The 19,655-nt window shown below is 35.3% G+C and overlaps 2 protein-coding genes across 7 annotated transcripts in view; one reads left to right on the top strand and one right to left on the bottom strand.

The window, feature by feature from the left end:
• LOC106133489 (guanine nucleotide exchange factor DBS) overlaps positions 1 to 19,655 on the top strand; it is a 95,388-nt gene that overhangs the window by 23,775 nt on the left and 51,958 nt on the right. For 5 of the 6 annotated variants that reach the window (XR_009657472.1, XM_013333222.2, XM_060952595.1 and 2 more), the window contains exons 2-11: positions 12,055 to 12,256; positions 13,293 to 13,383; positions 14,919 to 15,149; positions 15,481 to 15,614; positions 16,056 to 16,175; positions 16,458 to 16,578; positions 17,757 to 17,907; positions 18,064 to 18,218; positions 18,688 to 18,858; positions 19,169 to 19,309. Coding sequence is in view for 5 of the 6 variants with exons in the window: in XM_013333222.2 (XP_013188676.2) it covers positions 12,055 to 12,256; positions 13,293 to 13,383; positions 14,919 to 15,149; positions 15,481 to 15,614; positions 16,056 to 16,175; positions 16,458 to 16,578; positions 17,757 to 17,907; positions 18,064 to 18,218; positions 18,688 to 18,858; positions 19,169 to 19,309 (1,517 nt within the window). In the remaining variant the exon portion in view is untranslated. Of the gene's footprint in view, positions 1 to 3,145; positions 3,336 to 12,054; positions 12,257 to 13,292; positions 13,384 to 14,918; positions 15,150 to 15,480; positions 15,615 to 16,055; positions 16,176 to 16,457; positions 16,579 to 17,756; positions 17,908 to 18,063; positions 18,219 to 18,687; positions 18,859 to 19,168; positions 19,310 to 19,655 lie in introns of those variants that run through there. The other variant, XM_013333225.2, reaches the window with a different exon arrangement.
• On the bottom strand, positions 16,580 to 17,450 carry LOC132903745 (E3 ubiquitin-protein ligase CCNB1IP1-like). The gene has a single exon (XM_060952623.1). The coding sequence runs from the start codon at positions 17,394 to 17,396 to the stop codon at positions 16,611 to 16,613; it is 786 nt and encodes a 261-aa protein (XP_060808606.1). The 5' UTR covers positions 17,397 to 17,450; the 3' UTR covers positions 16,580 to 16,610.

Genomic DNA, 19,655 nt, shown 5'->3' with positions numbered 1-19,655 from the left:
CGAAGCGGAGAAACCGTTTTTAACGTTAGTAACCTAATTATTGAACCCGTTTACTCTGAAACGAAGTACGAAATCGATCAGCGTAAAATTAACGTCAGTATTACAATACCAGAACACTGAAGCCTATGTTCCAAGTTCTTTAGTGTAAAACATGCCAATTCTAAGTGTAACTACTACAAAAAATGGTATTTTAATTAGCGCAAAAAACGTTAAGAATTGCTCTTGCGTTATTACACATTTTTGCCGAATATCATTATCGTTACTTCCAGTAAAAAAGTGGTAAGTAAGAATATTACATGTTCGGTATTTTTCATCCTGAAAAAAGGTATTTTACCCGTGGGATTTGCGGGCAACAACAACGAACGTCTTACACGAATCGAAAATTTAATCGTATTTACAGATTTTCCACAATCTTGGTAAATCTTATGAATTAAGGGGTGGTCAAACTGACTATTCTTTGGTAAATACTTATCTATTCTGTAAGTAAAGTTAAATATATTGGTATGAGTATGTTCCACCTGGCCTCACACTTCCAATGTCGATGACAAGACATTTTCTAAGAAGTAAACAAATTTTGTTAATTACAGCTTCAGTTATAGTTTTTACTCGTTTATGTAGCCAAACATACATACATACCTAAAATCGCCAATTTCCTGGAGAAGATTGCAGAGACTACATCTTTCCACTTGCCAGAACCTAACCCTCGGACAACACACATCATAATGACGTTATCTTTAAAGTACACACCAAGTGGATCTCTCTCTCTAAGAAATTATTAATTTAATCAAATTAGATTAGTTTATGCTGTTGTCTGTACTTTTCATGGTCCAAAACACTTTCATTCGATTTTGATGAATGGGTTTAACAGATATTTTATCTCAAACCGACAAGCCGCGCAACCATGTGGAACAAATTAACGAGTTATTACTTTATAAGTAGCGGGTTAAATAGTTAACGCCGCACCACATCTCAATGAAGATATGGTATGGCGAAGTGAAATACATAAATCAGCGACATCGTTTTTCCTTACTAAAAATTATATTACTTTCTTTGCATGCGCTCTATTGCAATACACAAGTAGGCAGATACTACATCTTTTGCTTCATCCACATTGATAACTATCTTCGTGCAAGTCTTGTCTATCTACCTTATACTCGTACTACAATGCAATATACCTACATATTTAGGTAAACGAGCCACTTCTAATAAATATGTGTATAAATCCAAGGCTGCTTGTTCATAAAAAAATATTTAATTAATAGTATATTATTACTGAACCACGTAAGGAATTGTACTATTACTAAATCTATGTAACGAGCGTTTAACAGTGTTTCAAGAGTTGCTAGTATTATTTTTAATTGTTTTTAAAGTATATGCTTTTCAAAGTTACTAATAATAAATAGCCCAGTGTTGTGCCTTTACAGTATGAAAGGTAAAGTTCAATAGTATCTACCAGTCAATCAATATAACTATTATAAAATGTATATTTTTATAAATATTTTAAGTGAATGAGAGACATCGTTCGGTCGAATTTACTGGCAGCTAGAAACTATAATTTGCCTTTTATCATCCATAGGGGACATAATATTCCATTTAAAAAAGTGCAAGTACTAGCAAGTTTTGAATAAAACTTCTACCATTCTTATGATCAAGTAATTAAGTTTTCCCAGATATTTGAAAGAATAAAAGCATGTGTTTGACAGCGTGGATTTGAGAGCGTTTGCGCAAGAAGCAAGGACAGTAAAACAATGGCAGAATTAATCTAGCAAAGAACGGGTGCGCAGGCGCTGTCTTTGGGCTGCCAATGTCGCTAATGGCATAATAAATTGCTCTGTATATTTTAATAATACATTGGGTGAAGATTTCGAACGTATCTTTTCAAATGATAAAGAAATAAAATTAAAAAAAAAAAACCAAATTTACTTAAATCAAAACCTTGCCCTTGATAGCTTTAAAGTATAATTTAAGTGAGTCTGATTCGGAATTATTTTCTTCCGGTGATGATTCAGCCTGTCAGTGGCAGTGTTTATCGAATTGAGTGCAAATTTTAGCTGTTATGTTTAAGTTATAACAATTTTTATGGTCTACTCGGATATGGCCTTTGTTTTGGAGTGTTGAACCTTAAAACCGACCATCAACTTAATGAATAAATTTAGGCTAGAAAACATATTTTTCTTACGAACTCACTATTATTTCTTCAGGATGTTTTGTTTCTTTTCGCAGTTTACATTGCACTGAAGGAATTTCAATAAAATACTCTCATGATTAGAATGCTTTAAAAGAAAATAAACACATTGTGGCTCTCGGTAAAGTGAATAAATAAAACATTTGAAATAATATTTATCGTTCATTGTTTTTCTGTCCATTGTATGCTCAGTTCCGCGAGTTCGTGAGATAGGTGGGATTCCTCAGATATAATAAAGTCGTATTGTCCGTCGGAGCGTCCCGGCGATCGGTTCTAGTCTGTTTGTCGGCATTCCTCCATTGCCCCAGTGCACTAGTTCCATCAAAGCCAGATGATTCGGATGCCTGCGTTGCTCGTCTCCGCGCGGATCAATCAAACCTGTCTTTTTGCGGCCCGCTTTACTTATACTATTTCTACTGGTTTGTATCGATGTAGTTTTTATTTTCAAGGCTTATTCACTCCAAATTAGTTAAGACATAATTTTATTCCTTTCTTTAGTTAAGACATAATTGTATTTGCTTCCAATGAGTAAGCAGCTTACCATAGGTAGAGTGCCTATGAATAAGGATTGGTTTCCTTCCTGGTCTTCTGCCCAATGCTTTGTTTTTCGGAAATTTCGAGAAAAAAGCAACCTTTGTTTGACCTCGGATAAACCTTTAATGTTTATTTATATATTCAGGTAACGGAATTATATTTAAAAACAGAAAACTGGTACCTGTAAGTTTAAGTAGTATATGGAGTTATGGGAAGGTACTACTTACTAGAAATCGAATATTCAGTGAATGCTGTAAGGAAATGTGATTATAATCGGTATTATTATAACTGCAACCTCTGAGCTATTTAAAACTGATAAAGCATCTAGATTGATCTCTTGGCGATCCTCGTTATCTCAAAGATTATCCCGAGCGCGCCGATAAGGTTTTCCAATTGATACTTCAGCCAGTTGTGGTTGGACGCTAACATTGTGGTGTACAGTCGTGTGCTAATGTAGACCATATCACGGGTTATTAGGCCATATGTTAGAGTGTTCGATTGTGAGGTTGTGTGTCAGAGGTTGTTATGTCGGAACGCGATAGTACCAGTGTGAGTGTGGTCGCGGTCGGCGCGTGCTGCCGCGTGCGCCGCAGAATGCAGTGCTTCGGAATTAGAGGTAAACATACATTTTTATCGAAATAACCATGATCCAATATATTAACACGTCTTTATCCATTACGGGGAGAACAATCTCGAAAGAACTAAAAGTCCACTTTTTATAATAGAACTGAGATTCGAATAGTATCCAATTCAAGTAATTTAAATAGAATAATATGGGTAAGATTCCCCTTAAAAGGTTGCGAAGGTCGGACGTAACTTGCTTCGCGTAAAAATTTACTATATCCGAGATCATGGGCGCACGCCTGACTCCTCTCCAGGGAGGTGAGAGAATTTAACCAGGACTAACGTCGGGAGGAAGAAAAGATATGAAATCGAATATATGTGATCGTGAAACTGCATACAATAATCACAGAATCGGGGACAGGTGATCCCTCCTCGTGTAGCTACTATTTTGCAGTGTGGTGCGTGGATGCAGTGTCCGATAGGCCGCGGGCCGGGCATGGTCTGCGCACGCGCTTATGAAGTACCATTCCATGTGCCGTATCAAGTGTTGTGTGTTACTCGCGCAGATGAGATTCAGTCTGTTTTTTGCTACTAGGAGACTAGGCAAGTGTTTTAGTTTGAGTAAAGTTAATCTAAAATGTGACACAATTTGGGTATCTTTGGATTAAATATTGAAATTGATTTCGTGCTGCTAACGCTTTTATTTGATGGAAAATTTAATATGAATACATTACAGTACCTACTGAAATAGGTACAACGAGTGCAATAGGAATATAAATCCGAGGAGAGCTAAAACCACAGGCATAGGCATAGTACTACGTATATTGAAAATTTTAATTAGATTTCACACGATCAATGGCAGCTGCGCTTATAACATCAACAAAAGCAACACTCAAACAAATCACTTTTTAAAATTTTAACCGTGAATGAAAACAATATTAATCCATCTACCATTTCGTGTCCTGAAGTGAAGTTCCCTTTGCGAGTTTCAAAACTATTAAGTTTACCCAGTTTTCCCCGTCGCGAAATGGAGTTAGCAAGTAATATGCCCGGCAAGATATTAAAGTTTGCCAGCCTACCGCAAATTTCATTTAGGTGGTCCGCTGACAAGATGGAAATTTTATTCACTTATAAACAACTAGCTTTTGCGCAGGGCTTCGCTCTCATAGCCAATTCCAGAAAAAAATACCTATATCACTTCCGAAGGTTTATTTCATATCTGTACCTACCAAATTTTCTGAAAATCAATTCCGTCGTTTTTGAGTTTTTTCGTTACAAACATACAAAAATACAAATAATTCCTCTTTATTAATAGTATGGAGAGTGAATGTCGATAGTGTGGACTATGTGTACTTAGCAAAGTATCATAAAAATCTGAATAATATTAGTACTAATTATTCTGATTACGTGACTAAAAATAATTGTAACTACATTGCTAAAGTCATTTTACTATATAATTAGGTAACGGTTTAAGATTGTTTTCTTTCAACCTTTAACCAAAATTCCAAAATTTTTGGGCAAAAGTCAATATCAAGCAACTTGTTTAAATATTCCATTATCTCACTTATCAAATAACAGATGCGTTAATTCAAATATTATAAATTGATTACTTAACCTTGTTCTTGTTATAAACAGATAGCTTTATCTAATACTACACAGACTTACCAAGTTTATATACCCTGAGGTCACTTAATTTCTGAATATAACATGTGACATCTTACTTATGTGAAAAATAACAAATCTGTGAAATAATTAATCTACTCTAATATAAACTTTCGCGTTGCATTTATACGTTTGATTAATAATATAGGTATTAAACGCGCACCTAACGTACCTTTATTTTATCTCGGACGTTTCAAATCATGTTACAATAATCCGTGGTCACCGTGCGACTGACCACTGTCGCTCGTATGGCTATAAAAAATTGTATATTCACCGTAAATGAAAAAAAAAAACTTGTTGTTATAATATCTGACTGATAGGAATGATAGAAACTGTTTGTTATTATAGTTATTATATTAATTCCACTAGCTGTCCTGGCAAACGTTGTTTTGCCATATAAATAAATTTTAAGTAATTTCTAGTTATGAAAAAAATATGTTTAAATATGTTAAGGGTGGACAACCCTTATCACAAATGGGTATGAAAAATATATTGGCCGATTGTCAGACCTACTTAATATGCTCACAAAATTTCATGAGAATCGGTCAAGACGTTTCGGAGGAGTACGGGAACAAACATTATGACAAGAGAATTTTATAGATAAGATTTTCAAGATCGACATGGCATAAGTAGTTTGGCATGAACGATCTTGACTTTAACCATGTTTGCTCTTCTCCTAATATTTGTAAATTTAATTTAATTTTCTATTCTATATTGTACAGTTGTTTATCGTCCTAAATAAATATAAATGAATAAGTACATCAACAACATCAACTACATAATTATAAAGTTAAGTGTCCATGTTTGTGATCAACCCTGTTTCTTGCTGATACCTTATTATCTGGACTTACCTTAGGAGCGCACAACAAGGGATACTTGTCGTCGATGAGATTAGACGGCGTGGGCACGGCCCGCATATCAATGAGGTCAGTGAAGAATCCTTTAGTTTGGCAGATTCGTACCGTAAATCATCTTAGGTAGAGTCTGCTGAAATATTCGACGACCAATAGGAAAGAACTGAATTTTAAACCAAGTATATCGTTTGTTTAAAAAAGAAAGAAGATCAAGAAATATAAATATATTCAGAAATCATACTAAAGATTAGTTACATAAGATGGTTTTTGATGTTAAGAACTTTGATTATTTAATGTATTGTTCTAATGATAAATTTAAATTTGTTTTCGTCAAAAAGTATCCTATGTCCTTCTCTGGTACTCTGCACTATATGATGTAATTATATGAAGATAGGTTCAGTGGTTTAACTTACACACTTTCACGTTTATACTTTAAGTAGGTAATATGTAATCACAGGTAAATGTATCATATTACAGCAGTATCTTTATAGTAAAAAAATTTAATGTAAAAACAATGCTAAGATGTTAATTATCAAACTTCTTATCGCTAAGATGCTAAACAGTTAAACGTCAGAAAATTACATAAACACCTTTGCATATGTATATCCTAAAGGTGTAAAATGTAAATTAGATATTATTTCAAAAAGATCATACAATGTAATGGTAACATTAAAGTAAGAGGGAGGTACCTACCTTTACTTATGAATGTTAAACGTAACGTTAAACTGCTAAATTACGCAATTTTCACCTAAGCAAATAAGTTGAAGTATGATGGTGTAATTTTGTTCTAAGAGATCAGAAGAAATATACGGAAGAGTTTCACTGTATTATAAAAAAAAATACGATGACCATGGTAGATTCTAATACCCAAGTTCATAGAAGAGTTCATTCATGAAAAAAAAACATATCAAAATCATACTCATGATTTATGATTTCTGAAGATCCATGATATGATATAGGTACTTGTGGAATGTACTTGTACAATGAAATACTTTTGGCTTACAGTTTACAAAATAAAAACCACGATGTTCAGACAACCTAGCAAGATCTGGGAGGCCGAATTAAGGGAAGGCTTATAAAACTCGAGATACCTCTTTTAGGTAAAAGGCCAGAATCCTATCATAATCTAAAGCTACAGTCCACCATAAACGAGAGCTGAACGTGGCCTTCAAGACTTTTGAAGATTGTTGGCTCTGCTTGCTTACAAGGGAAAAGACGTGATCCACAACATCCTCGTTAAATTTAACCTATGATGTAAATACTATACTTAGATCTTAGATGTTCTCTTGCGTAATTATGGAAATGTATTCGATGGGTTATAACGTTTTCTCTAAAGGAAGTAATATACGAATGATGGATTTCTTATGGAAGTGTTATATTTACGGATATGAGCATAATGTTATAATCTCCTTCTTGACTTGTTAATGTCATGATCATGAATTTCATGTTTCTTGGTATATTCTAATACGTAAGTAATTTTAATTTTTTAATAGCGATTAAAGCTCTCTACGATATATTATCTTTTACCACATTGTTTCCAAAAACCACATTATGTTTTTTCCTATTCTAAATTTATGACATTTCTAAGCTTTCTAATATAGGAATAGGATATAGGATTACATTCTCTCTCTCGTGATCTCGTCTCAATTTAGTATTTCTAATTGCATTTCTCCTTAAGACAGCAAAATTGTCATGCTTTAAAAATATTTGACAAAGTTTTAAAAGTCGACTACTTAAGCATCATTATCACCAAATTTGGTTACTATTTAGATGTTTTAGTTACTATTAAGATGAATGATAGTAAAAAATAAAATTCAATTTGTTAAAAACAAAAAAGGCTGCAAATATATATTTCAACAAAGCATATTATATGTTTCAAATTTTCTCAAACTGTCTTGAAAATCCCATAGAACACTAATGGGACGGTAAATGTGAAACCCATTTCTTTGTAGCGTCGATTTAAATTTTGAAATAGGTAAATAAAGTTTTTACATTTCTGTAGTCTATGATAGCGAGTGCCTCTGTTCAAAAGTTTAAATAGTGTTATCTCCTTTCCTCTGAAATAAAAAAAAACTATAGGTCTATAGCATAAACACATACATACTGTCTGAGTTCCTCCGTATAAACAGTGTTATCTCCGCACACTTCAGCGTTGTCAGATCTGACATTGGCCTTGCTTGCACGCCGCCCTTTGTGCGAAGGTTCTATTATGTAATTCTCTACGCTCGGACGGCGCTCACGTTTGTACGGAACATTTGTATTTTGTATCGGAATGTAATGCGGCCAGCGATGATAAACCATGTTTGTCCAATACATTTACAAAGCCTGTTGTAGGTATTATCGGTAACCTAGAAATTAAGAGTACTTTATTGTATTGATACTTATATTAGATGTAATGTTACTTCGAGCCGTGTAATTTCTGGCTCTTTAGAGGATTGATATTGGAGCACTCCATATCCTTTCCATGAATGTCGTAAAAGGCGACTAAAGGCACATTCATTGAGTGCAGCTTTTACTATGATCCAATATGGGTTAGGTTCCCCTGCGAAAGTTGCTTATTTTAATTATATAATTTCTTTCATCATGTGTGTGATTTTAACATCATTTCTAAACAAATCATTAAGATGGAACACATCAAACGACAGCTATAGACTTGGTCGCAAATTACCCGAAGCAAAGCTTCCGTTCGGCCTGAATTATAACTTGACCTTTGAATTGCCGTCGGCGGTCGTCGAACCGAGTAGAAATAGTTTGATGCGATGCACGCTAAGAAAGACGAAAGGAAATTAGAAACCTTTGTAAGGAAGAAATTGAAATACAAAAACACAACCTTGCAAAGGCATTGAACCGTAATGCTTTGTATTTAACTAGAGAACGCCCGTTATTCCGTCCGCGTAAAACGAAAAATCCCGTTAATTGCCATTCCCTTGAATTTTTGGAAACCCTAGACACATAAATTCTAGGTTGATATCCCAGCGATTTGGGCGTTATCTGCTAGTCACTTAGTTACGGTAAAGTTTTATATAAGGTTTTAAATTTTCACTCGACGAAACAAAGTCGACCGATTATGCACAGATTTCACACAAATCTCACGTTGTAAAAACTGTAAAAGTGGGACAGGGCCGGCCTCGTGGAACTTTCAAGGACCAAATTTTGAATGTCTTGAAAAAGGGAGATGTTAGGAGTACCCGTAATCGTTGAATATGCATGAAAAGAGTAATGAGTGTAGAGGAAGCGGGAGAGGTCTGTACGGATCGTAGCAAGTGGAATTCCATAGACTCTGCCTACCCCAATGGGAATCAGGCATGATGGTATGTATGTATGTCACACAAATCAACTTTGTAACATACTTACATGCATCTCAGCTGTATCCCTTTATGGGATAGCCTTAAAAATACCGAAGGCGTGTGTTATTTTTGACCGGAAGAGAGGTTCTCAATACGTTGGCATTTTTAAGTATTGTTTTAAGTATAATTTGATCGGGTGTACTTTTGGTTCAAACCCCAACGCCTGACGAATACGCCACCAACGATATTCTATAAGAAAGTGTCTCACCGATTCGATATTTAATGATATTATCATACGTTTACTATCTTACGTACAGCACACGAAGATCCTTGTTCAAACATTTAGATAACTTCTAAATAATGGCTTGAATACACGCAACCACTAACTCACAATGAAAAAGACAGGTACCTACTTATTTCTTTTTAACTTGCTGTTATTTGTCTGATCAAAGTTATTTAGTTGTAGTATAATGATACATATTACATAGATAGAAAATATACTTGTTTATGCTAAATATCAATAAGTCTGTTATTTTTACGTATTTCATCAACTCTTTAATAACAGAGAGTATACATACATATGAAAATTGGTTGACATGCAAACTTTAATATATAAGTATCTAGAGAGATGCTTCCTAGAGCCTAACCTTAGTGTAGCTCGCTTACTGTAGCAGGAACACTACAGTCTTTTGGAAAAGGCTTTCCGTAAAATAGAAAAGGCGTTGTTAACTATAAACATTAATATGAAAATTTTCGAATTAATTTTTAACTATGTACTTACATAACAAATGTAAAAATAATCACCGTTCTTTGTAAGTACTGTAACAGTACTCACGTTGAAACAAAGCTGAACAAAAGTTGGCTCGTTAGTCGCGTAGCATTCGACCGGTAGCCGAATGAGTTGTTACTCGCTTCATTATCAAGCCAAATTTATTGTGGAAATGTTCACTTCGATTAAGAATCACGTCGGTATTTGATTTCCTTTTCCTGGGTGCTCCATATATCTACATTGATAATAAAAAAAAAATATTTGTGGATTTGTATGTGTGTAACGAATAAACTCAAAAAATACTTAACCGATTTTGATAGAATAGACTTTAGGAATATGAAACGCTACTTTTTTTAATTTCCCACAGGAGCGAAGCCCCGCGCAAAAGCTATTATCAAATAAAGTTCCGATGGGTCTTTACTCTTTTCTGTTTTATTTTCGTAAGTTTTATTGCTAACCGATGTACTTACAATAAGGGGAAAACGTCGTGAGGAAACCTGCACATTTAGGCAACTGTGAAACCATGATCCAGTAAAGATTAGGTTTCCTTGAAAAGTTACGGAAGTTAGGCGGGAGTGGCTTCGTGAGAAAACCTAACTTACCAAAATCAGTGAACGTAACCAATTATAATACAGATGATAAAATTATATAGAGAAAATAGGTATATGTATGAAAGGAATAAATTTGTATGGCATAAAGTTTGTTTATAGCGTGCCCCAGTCACATTACGAAAAAAACGGCACATTTTAGTAAATTTTTACACAAAAACACAGTTTCACATTTATTTATGGTATTAATTAAAATTACTTATGGTTCATATTAATTTTCTTTTTTACCTTGAAAAGAATTAATCGTTAGTAAAAATTTTAGAAGGTGTATATTCACATTTTACATGAAAATAAAGTAAATAAGTAAGTAACTTTTGAATCAACTGCGCCGCGCAAAAAATTTAGAGGTTAAAGGTATCAGGAGGTACCAGGCTCAGGAATTTAACTGATGCCATGTATCAATGACTTTCTGAGTTTTCTACATTAATTAGTATGATTGTTAACCGATGATCTTATAATGAAGGAAATCATCGTGAGGAAACCTGTACATTTAGGCATCTTGATGCGTTACCAAGACTTAGTATTGATAAGGTTGCTAATGTTCCAAAGGTCAGACGGAGTCTTTTCGTGCAAAAAAACTGACTAACCCAATCCAGGCTTGAGGTGGAAATGGAGATTAATCCTCTGGTGGTAGTCTAATAAATAAATCGTTCATAAAACCAAAGGATACTGCCCCCTTATTATATCCTGTAGTTATCTCAAATTAAACGGTAAAGTGCAATCCTTTGTTAATACGTCGTTCAGTTAAAAATACATTACGCATATTGAAGTGACTGGTTAATGCAATGTCACTTATGATCCTACAGAGTTGTAAAGCTGAGTAACAAAACACAGTACCTACGAGTATTTTTTGTTTGTAATATATACCTTTTACCAAAATTTGAGATTCCTATGATGTTATGAGAGATCTTAAATGTACTTTATAAGCATTAGAATCGAATTAATATGACTACAGAAATGCTATATTAAATTCTTAAAACTACAAAAATGACGTACCTACTGAACGCACACAGTTTCCTACGCAGTTGTACTTACCTAGGTAATCAATCAAATAAAACCCAGAATCGGAATGCATAATGGAATATGAAATGGAATGGTAACTGATGGTGGGGAATTACCTCTAATTACCATTTGTATAGTGTTTAAATTTCAATGACTGCTATACAACATAGTGTACCTGACAGCGTGTAGCTTAACAGCGTGCTACGTCGTCGGCCGTGATGGATAGGCCTCGGCTTAGCCAGAAACAGTATATTGCGATTCTCTTTGTACTGCACTGCAGTGAACTAATGGCACTGAGCTACGAAATATTAGCTTGCCTTGTAAGGCTAATTATGTTGAGGGAGTTGCACCTTAAAGACGAGTCAGTATTTACGAAAAATGACTTGTTAGGAATTACGTATGCAAAAAGGTCAGGCCTTGAATTATGAATACTTAATAATGGCTACAGTATATATAGGCAATATCCCATAAGTATTTTGGGGGAAATAAACAAATTTAAAATGCACACATTTGTGTTCGCCTATTTAAAGCAAACTATTAGTAAGTTATGAACGAATTTAATAGTAATCTCTGCCTTTTCTACTCGCAGAAGCAGAATGCGACGGCTGCGGCAGCGAAGCGGACGAGGGCAGAGGCGTGGGGGAGTTGCTTCTGCCGCAGTACGCGCTCGCGACCGGGGGCCTGGCGAAGGACCACCGCCCGCTCATCACGTTCCCCGACAATAATAACTTCCATCTCCTCTCCGCCTCGGAGTACAGGAGGCTGCTTCTCTACCTCACCTCAGTGCCCTCGTAAGTTGATGAACACATCAGGATAATTTTTCTTAGGACAGAGACTACATAAAATAGATAGTTTCACTTCTATTTCTTTTTCTATTTCTTAACACAGGAAATTATTGATTAAAAAGATACCTCAAAGACAATTATGTGATTGAATAAATTATTTATTTTGCTCAAACTATCTGAGATTATTTTTTTTCATATTTTTTGTAATGTAGGTAGGTATATATTTAGATGCATACAAGTACATTTAGTTAGTAGTTTTTGGGAATTATTTGTAGAAGTTTTCGATAAAACTTAAGTGTAATGGCACAGTTAAGTTTTATCGAAAAGGAGCACAATTCAAATCAACCTTTATTATGCTGTAACTACACTATTCCTTTATTAATATTGATATTTGGTTATGTTGGAAACGTATTAGTATCCTTATTAGGATACTGCCGGTAACTGATGTAAACTTTTGCAACAAAGGTTCAGGATATCCTAATTATCAACTTATATTTCAACATATGATATAAATTACAATGAATGGCCCAACATTAAACTAATTAATTTGATGTAAACAAAGTTAGCTAGCAATTTATGATTTGCTTTCCCAAGGCAACGCAGGCAGAGAATTATAATTTTTGCTTTTATGAAGAAACAATAGAAGTGAACGTTATCATTTATTTTGCCCACTTCACAATTATATTCCTTTTCCCCGTTAATATGGGGGAAAATTGCCTTTACCTGTACTCATTTTTTTAATAAACCTCTTCGCAGCCAATATCCATGCACAATTTAATCAAAATCGGCCCAGCGGATTAGCCGTAAAAGCGTAACAGACGAATTTTTACATTAATAATGTAGTATAGCACAGACCTAGTTTGGAAGTATGGATGAAGGCTCAAGGTCTCCAAACGTATAACTATATTTTCGTACCAATTATAGTTCGGGAACAAACGTACTTAAATGGTTGTAGCCCCAGGGATCCGATAAATAAAATGCCGGCCATTTCCAAAGATTGATAGAAGGTTGTACGATTTCATTGTCTGTTTCGCCATTTCAGATTATTAGAAGCTGACATGGGCTTCCACATAATAATAGATCGGAGGAAAGACAGATGGAATTCAGTGAAGACAGTACTTTTAAGGGTTTCTGTAAGTATTATTTTAACATTTTAATCTATATTAATATTATAAAGCTGAAGAGTTTGTTTGTTTGAACGCGCTAATCTCATTAACTATTCGTCGGAATTGTAAGTTTATTTTTCGAATAGACCATTTACCTAACGAGGAAGGCTTTAGGCTATATAATATCACACTGCAACTATAAAGAGCAAAGAAATAATGTAAAATGTGAAAAAGCGGTAAAATTATTCATCCTTGAGGGCTTCAATGATGCCAAAAATAACTATTCCACGCGGACGAAGTCGCGGGCACAGCTAGTAAAAGAATAATAAGAACCTTTTTTACGTAATAAGATAATGTATTACACATATGTAGGAAATGTATCAATATGGATTAGGTTTCTCTGCAAAGGTTGCGGAGTTTAGACGTGAGGCTCTTCGTACTTATAAAAACCTGACTTACCCAATACAGAATCATGGTCATTGACGGATTCCGGTCACCTTTGCAGTGAAGTGAGGGGAATTTACGCCAAGAGGATAGGTGCTATATTTTATTTTTTTCGCAACAACCTTGGCAATTAAAGAGACACAATGATCGTTTATGTATATTTAAGTGTGATATTTTGACAATAAAAATAGTAAGCGAATGCATCTGATGAAAGTAAATTCAGGTAACCTGATGTGTAAACATGACCAAATATGAGTTAAGTTCCTCAACAAAGGTTGCGGTGGTTATAAATATATACCTACAAAGGAATAAATTATATTAGTGCCGTGTGGTTCCCGGCACCAATAGGAAAAGTAATAGGATCGCTCCATCGAGTAATAGGATAGCTCCGCTAAAAGGCGACTACGGGATAGGCTTATAAACTTTTTAGGCAATGGACTAGCGTTCAGCTGTTAAACAGGTGAATGTGGCCTATCAGTCTAAAACTGTTGGCTCTGTCTACCCCGCAAGGGATATAAACGTGATTATATATAAACATATGTAATGGCAAATGTAAATTTAAATTGAACGCACTAGTGGTTAAGTTAGATGAGAAAAAAACATGAGGTTGGCACGAGTCCAACTAAGCTGTGTTGGACGTCTCTGCGGGAGTCCCGAGGGAATCGAACCCATTTGCTGGATTACAGCTATTTAGATTGCGTGTTACACGGATACTATGTGGGGATATATTTTTGAACAAAACTTAGGTATCACAAAATCATATCTAATAAAGATATTTACGGGATCCTTACGGGATTGACAGTGTTTGCGGAAGAGTGTGGCCACGTTCCGCTCGATTGCTGATGAAATTCAGATTTGCATAATGACAGGTAGCTTCCACATCGCCTGTAATAAGAATCCCAAGTTTATAAGCTTTTGTGCTGAAATTTTACAATTTGCACGAGGAAAGAATGATAGCTGTATTTTGCAACATGTAGGTAGTCGAATGTTGGAATATTCTTTACCGATGTATTTTGTCTTGCTGGAGAAAAGAGAAAAATTAATATAAAAAAGAATAGATACCTGTTCTTCATATATTTAATCCTATACTTACGACATATCTGTCATCGTCTTTCCAGGAATTCTTCCCTGGTGTCATCCACGCGGTATACGTGCTGCGACCCGCCAGCTTTCTCCAGAAGGCGCTGTCAGAAGTCAGCAGCAAGCTGTTCAAAGAAGAGTTCAGGTTTCGGGTCCTCGTGTGCTCGTCCATAGAGGAGCTTTACGAGCATTTCGATAAGACGCAGCTGACACCAGACCTGGGGGGAGACCTGCAGTATTCCCATTCTGAGTGGATACAGCAGCGGATAGTGAGTATTGAGGATTATTTCTACTTTTGGACTATCCATATCCAAAAAGCAATAAGCCTTCGAAGGATGGTAAGATTCAGTAAACCTTAAAGGCGAACTGTATGTAATTATGAAACGCAGTAAAGTCGAGTCTCGACCTAAGCTTACTTTACATTTCGTAAGTTTTCGGTAGCAATTTAAAATTAAGTAAGCAAGTCTTTACTTAAATATATGATACTGATACATTCTCAACATATCAAGCATTCCTCACAAATGCAATCAGGAAAATGCTTTGGTGAGAGAAAACATTGAGTACATATTTAATTTAACCTGATTATTTTATCTTTTACAGGCTTTAGAGAAGTTTTCGACGCTAATGAAAGAGATCTCAAACAAATTGGACAATTTCATGCACGAAATTGTCGATTGCGATATGGGTAACGATCCCTCACAGACCAAAGAACTGCTAGACTCACAAGAAACTAGGTGAGATATATTTCTCTGAAACTTATTGACCAAAATACGTGCACAAATAATTGTACCGTGTATACACATAATACATTTGCATGTGTAAGCATTAAGAATTAATTTGCCAGCCAAACTTCAAAGCTTTGAATACATGTAGACGTATCAAAGAATATTTTTACTACTTTCCGTTTGGGAAAAGGTTTTTTTTATTTGCAAAGCCAGTGATAGCCTTTTCTGAAATCAATTTTACATCATATATCACCAGGTTGATTTTAATATCGCGGGAAATCCATGTCAATCGCAGGGGAATAGCCAAAGTCATATATACATTTCTCTTAAACCTTCAGAAATTTAAGGAATGACAGTGAAACTGCATGCAATCGTGCATCATGAAATGTTTACAATGTTTCAATTGTTGTTCATAAAAATAAAATTTACATTATAATTATTGTTTTGCAGGTATAAAGCTTTAAAAACAGAACTGGCGTCAGCTACTGCGCAAGGTGAAGAGTTGTTGACGCAAGTGCGAAAACCAAATCTTAATTATAATATAATAAGTCATGTTGCTGCTGTTGAGAGGTAATTATAAGAAAAATATAAGACTAAAACGCAATTTATGTAAACAAGGATGTAGTGTTAGTGTCTCCTAGTGTTTAATATTTTTTCACAAAACCTAAAAGAATATTTATTTCCGTAAAAAACTTATGCTAAAAAGATATTAAACCAAAAGCTATATATGACAAATTTCATTAAATATTGGTCGAATTTGCGACCTTGTGTACTTGATTTATTTGGACTTGTAAAACTATTATTTTTGTATAATAGTTTTAGAATAATTAAAAATCTGATATATTGTTTCAGGCTTTTGGTGCAACTTGAAGAGACTGAAAAACAATTTGATAATTTTTGGCAAAAACATTCCATGAAACTAAACCACTGGTTAAAATTTAGGACATTTTTATTAAACTTTAAACAAATGCAGGTAATTAATATTTTCTTACACTATTACTATTACTAAGACGACAGCGGTCTGAACTGAAAATTGGACTGCTTTTTACTACTCTTGGCTCTAAAATCGAATAAAGGTGTTTTAGGTGAACAAATCCTCTGAGAGTCATCCAAGTCTTTTGCCGGCCTGAACACAAATGCCTCAGAAGCGGATCGCTTTCGCATCAAAGCTGAAATATCCATGCATTTATCTTGTTTATTAACGCATTGACTTTCATCATTGTTATTCACACGAATATCTTTTCTTTTCTGAGCATCGAGTTGAAACGTTAATTTTTGTATTTTCCTAGACCTTTCTTCTAGGCGCGCCTTTAATTCTTCGTTTTGTCTTCTTTTGGCACTATATTCTTCTTGTAAAGAGGCAATCTTTCGTTTACAGGTTTCTAATTCAGCTTTTATTTTCTGAAGATTTAAGTTATGAATCTCTTCAAGACACTCAAGCTTTTCTCTTGAATGTTTAGCCATGCTTTCTTGATAGAGAGTCTCTTGCTCAATTTGATACGACCAGAACGACATAGCTCTCATTGCTACATCCATAATCGTGTCTGGCTTTAATCCTGCTAGAACTATAGATTTGAAAGTTTCACTGGGCTTCAGATCAGCTTGTATAACATCAAACTTATCGCGTAATTCACTGCCACAAGCCGGACAGGACAAGCAATTTTCAGCGTTCCTTTTAAATTCCCTCTGACCGTGTTCTATACAAAAAGCGTGCGAACATGTCGTTACCCATGCATGATTGGATAGCGATCTTCTACATTTCCGAAAATTACACACCATATCCATGGTCATTTTGAGATTATTATTTCCTAAAAATGTATTCAAAACATAACATGCGTACACAACAAAAACAATGTTTGAGGTTATGTATGATTTGACAATTATTTATCTTACATAATTTTTAATTACCTATGTATTTTGTGTATGGACAGTATCATTTTATGGTATAATTATTTCTTTGCACTGAAAAAAAATTAAATAGCCAGCAGCACATGCCGTGCTCTGTGTTTTTTTTTCGTATTATTATTAGATTATCACTCCACCCCAAGTATTGTTTTTAAATCTGTGTTCCACCCTTAAGAATTTTATTAGATTTCTATGGTTGACTTAGGTTTTTAGAATAAGAAAAAATAATTTTAAATCCATTTGCAGGCAACTTTAGACGGTCATCTAAAGACAGCGTGCGACATGACCGAAGTGGGGGAGACTGCGAACAGGGTAGAGAACCTCATTCAGGAGGCGACAGACTTTGAGAAATTATGCACCTGTGATCTTGAAACCGCCAATGCAGTTATAGATGACGGTAAAGAATCTGAGATTGTATGTTAAAAAAACTTTTTAGTCAACCTTTCCTGCACACCTTAGTGTCAGCGGCTTTAATATTATATTTTGAATCAAATCTAGGTATCCTTTTTTAATTTCAATTTCATCAAATCGTTGACCAGCTGATTTTTTTTAGGTGAGAGTCTAATGCAAGACCCGCTAAGTTCAGTTGACCACATAGAGTCCAAATGCGAAGAACTGAGACGAACGAGTGCATTACTAGTCGATAAAATACAGAAACGAAATTTATTGTTGGCGAAAGCGCGGGATCTTATGGACAGGATAGATAAGGTATGTTTTATTTGAAAAGTCGAAAATCAAACCCAGGCTCTGAAGCATAGTGGTGGAGGGTAACTGGGAGCTCACGAAGTTGAGAATGAGAAATATGGAATGTTTTATGAATCGGCATTATTTTCCAGGCTGTTGACTGAGCACAAAGTAAGTTAATATTACTGACAGAATAGTAATTTTGCAAAGTAGAAAGTGACATAAAATTTTAGCCTGTTGTCTTAGAAATGTCGGACAGTGGATCCCGAGCCTAGATGTTTTAGGAGAGGGCAACCGAGATCTCGCAATGATGAGAAAGAGACATATATGGCTGATGGCGATTTTGGTTCAACTTATGCGTCGGATATTGCAAACATAATTATGAATCAAAATATTTTAAATGGAGGACTGAGACTCTTTTTGATTATATCAGTCCTATCGTTCCTAAAAAAAATACGCTTTATGCGAAAATCTATACATTTACTTTCCATAGGCAAACCAATGGTGCGCGACGGGTGTAGAATTGCTAGCAGGAGAAAAGGGGTTGATAGCCGTGGACAAACTCCTGGAAGACGCCAAGAGCTTCGGCCTCACCACGCCAGAACAATTCCGGGAGATGATGATGCAGTCTGCAACACAGGAGACTAGGGCTTTGGTCACACAGGTGAGGATATTCTTATTGATTGAATTAATGCGGGATATTTAGGATTACTTCCCGAAGAAAATGTCTTAATGCTGGTCAAGCTAGTGAAAGACGCCATGAGTTTCTGCCTCAGTACTCCTGTAGAAAACGCCGGTTCTTGGGTGTATCCCTCATTGCAAATATGTACTTTTTCACAACATTTCTCGCAAAAGAAACAACTTATTTCGATCAATTTTTAACTACTACGTACAAGATTTTCCTTATTCCAATGGTAGTTAGTTTACCAGTTTTTTTGCATTCAGGAATCTAAATCTCTTGATTCATCCGTCAGGTGGCGCAACGTGTGGAAGACATGTGGCTGATGGTGTCGGTGAAGCGGGCGACGCTGCAGCGGGCGGCGGCCAAGCCGGCGCGGCCGGTGCAGTCCGTGCCGCCGCAGAGCGCCTCGCTGCCTGCGCCCGCTGGCAAAGAGGTCAGTGTCTCACAATGAAGATGTGTAACTCATACGAGTATATCAAGACGAGCTTGCATGATCAAATTTATGAATGTAGATAAAGCGAATGAAGTAAGCAGTGATCGCTCCAAGTGGAAGTGGTAGTCGCTGTCTACTCTCCGGGGAAGAGGCGTAATTTTTTGTATGTATGTACTCATGAGTTAATCGTTAAAAGTTGTATTTATATCCGTGAATAACGATGAGTGATCGATGAATCACAAATTCATCTTTCTTCTTTACATACCTTTACCAATTAATCATAAGTACATCTGATGAATTTATTAATGCAGTACATCTTTATATCTTATCAAATAATTCTTACGTC

This window comes from Amyelois transitella, chromosome 3 (assembly GCF_032362555.1).
Source record: "Amyelois transitella isolate CPQ chromosome 3, ilAmyTran1.1, whole genome shotgun sequence".
Lineage (NCBI taxonomy): Eukaryota > Metazoa > Arthropoda > Insecta > Lepidoptera > Pyralidae > Amyelois > Amyelois transitella.
Note: the sequence above shows the minus strand (reverse complement) of the source record. Positions and strands in the feature narration are given on the sequence as shown.

What these genes read in the sequence shown, in the direction of transcription:
- LOC132903745 (XM_060952623.1), bottom strand. Translation starts at nt 17,396, where the DNA reads ATGACCATGGATATGGTGTGTAATTTTCGGAAATGTAGAAGATCGCTA.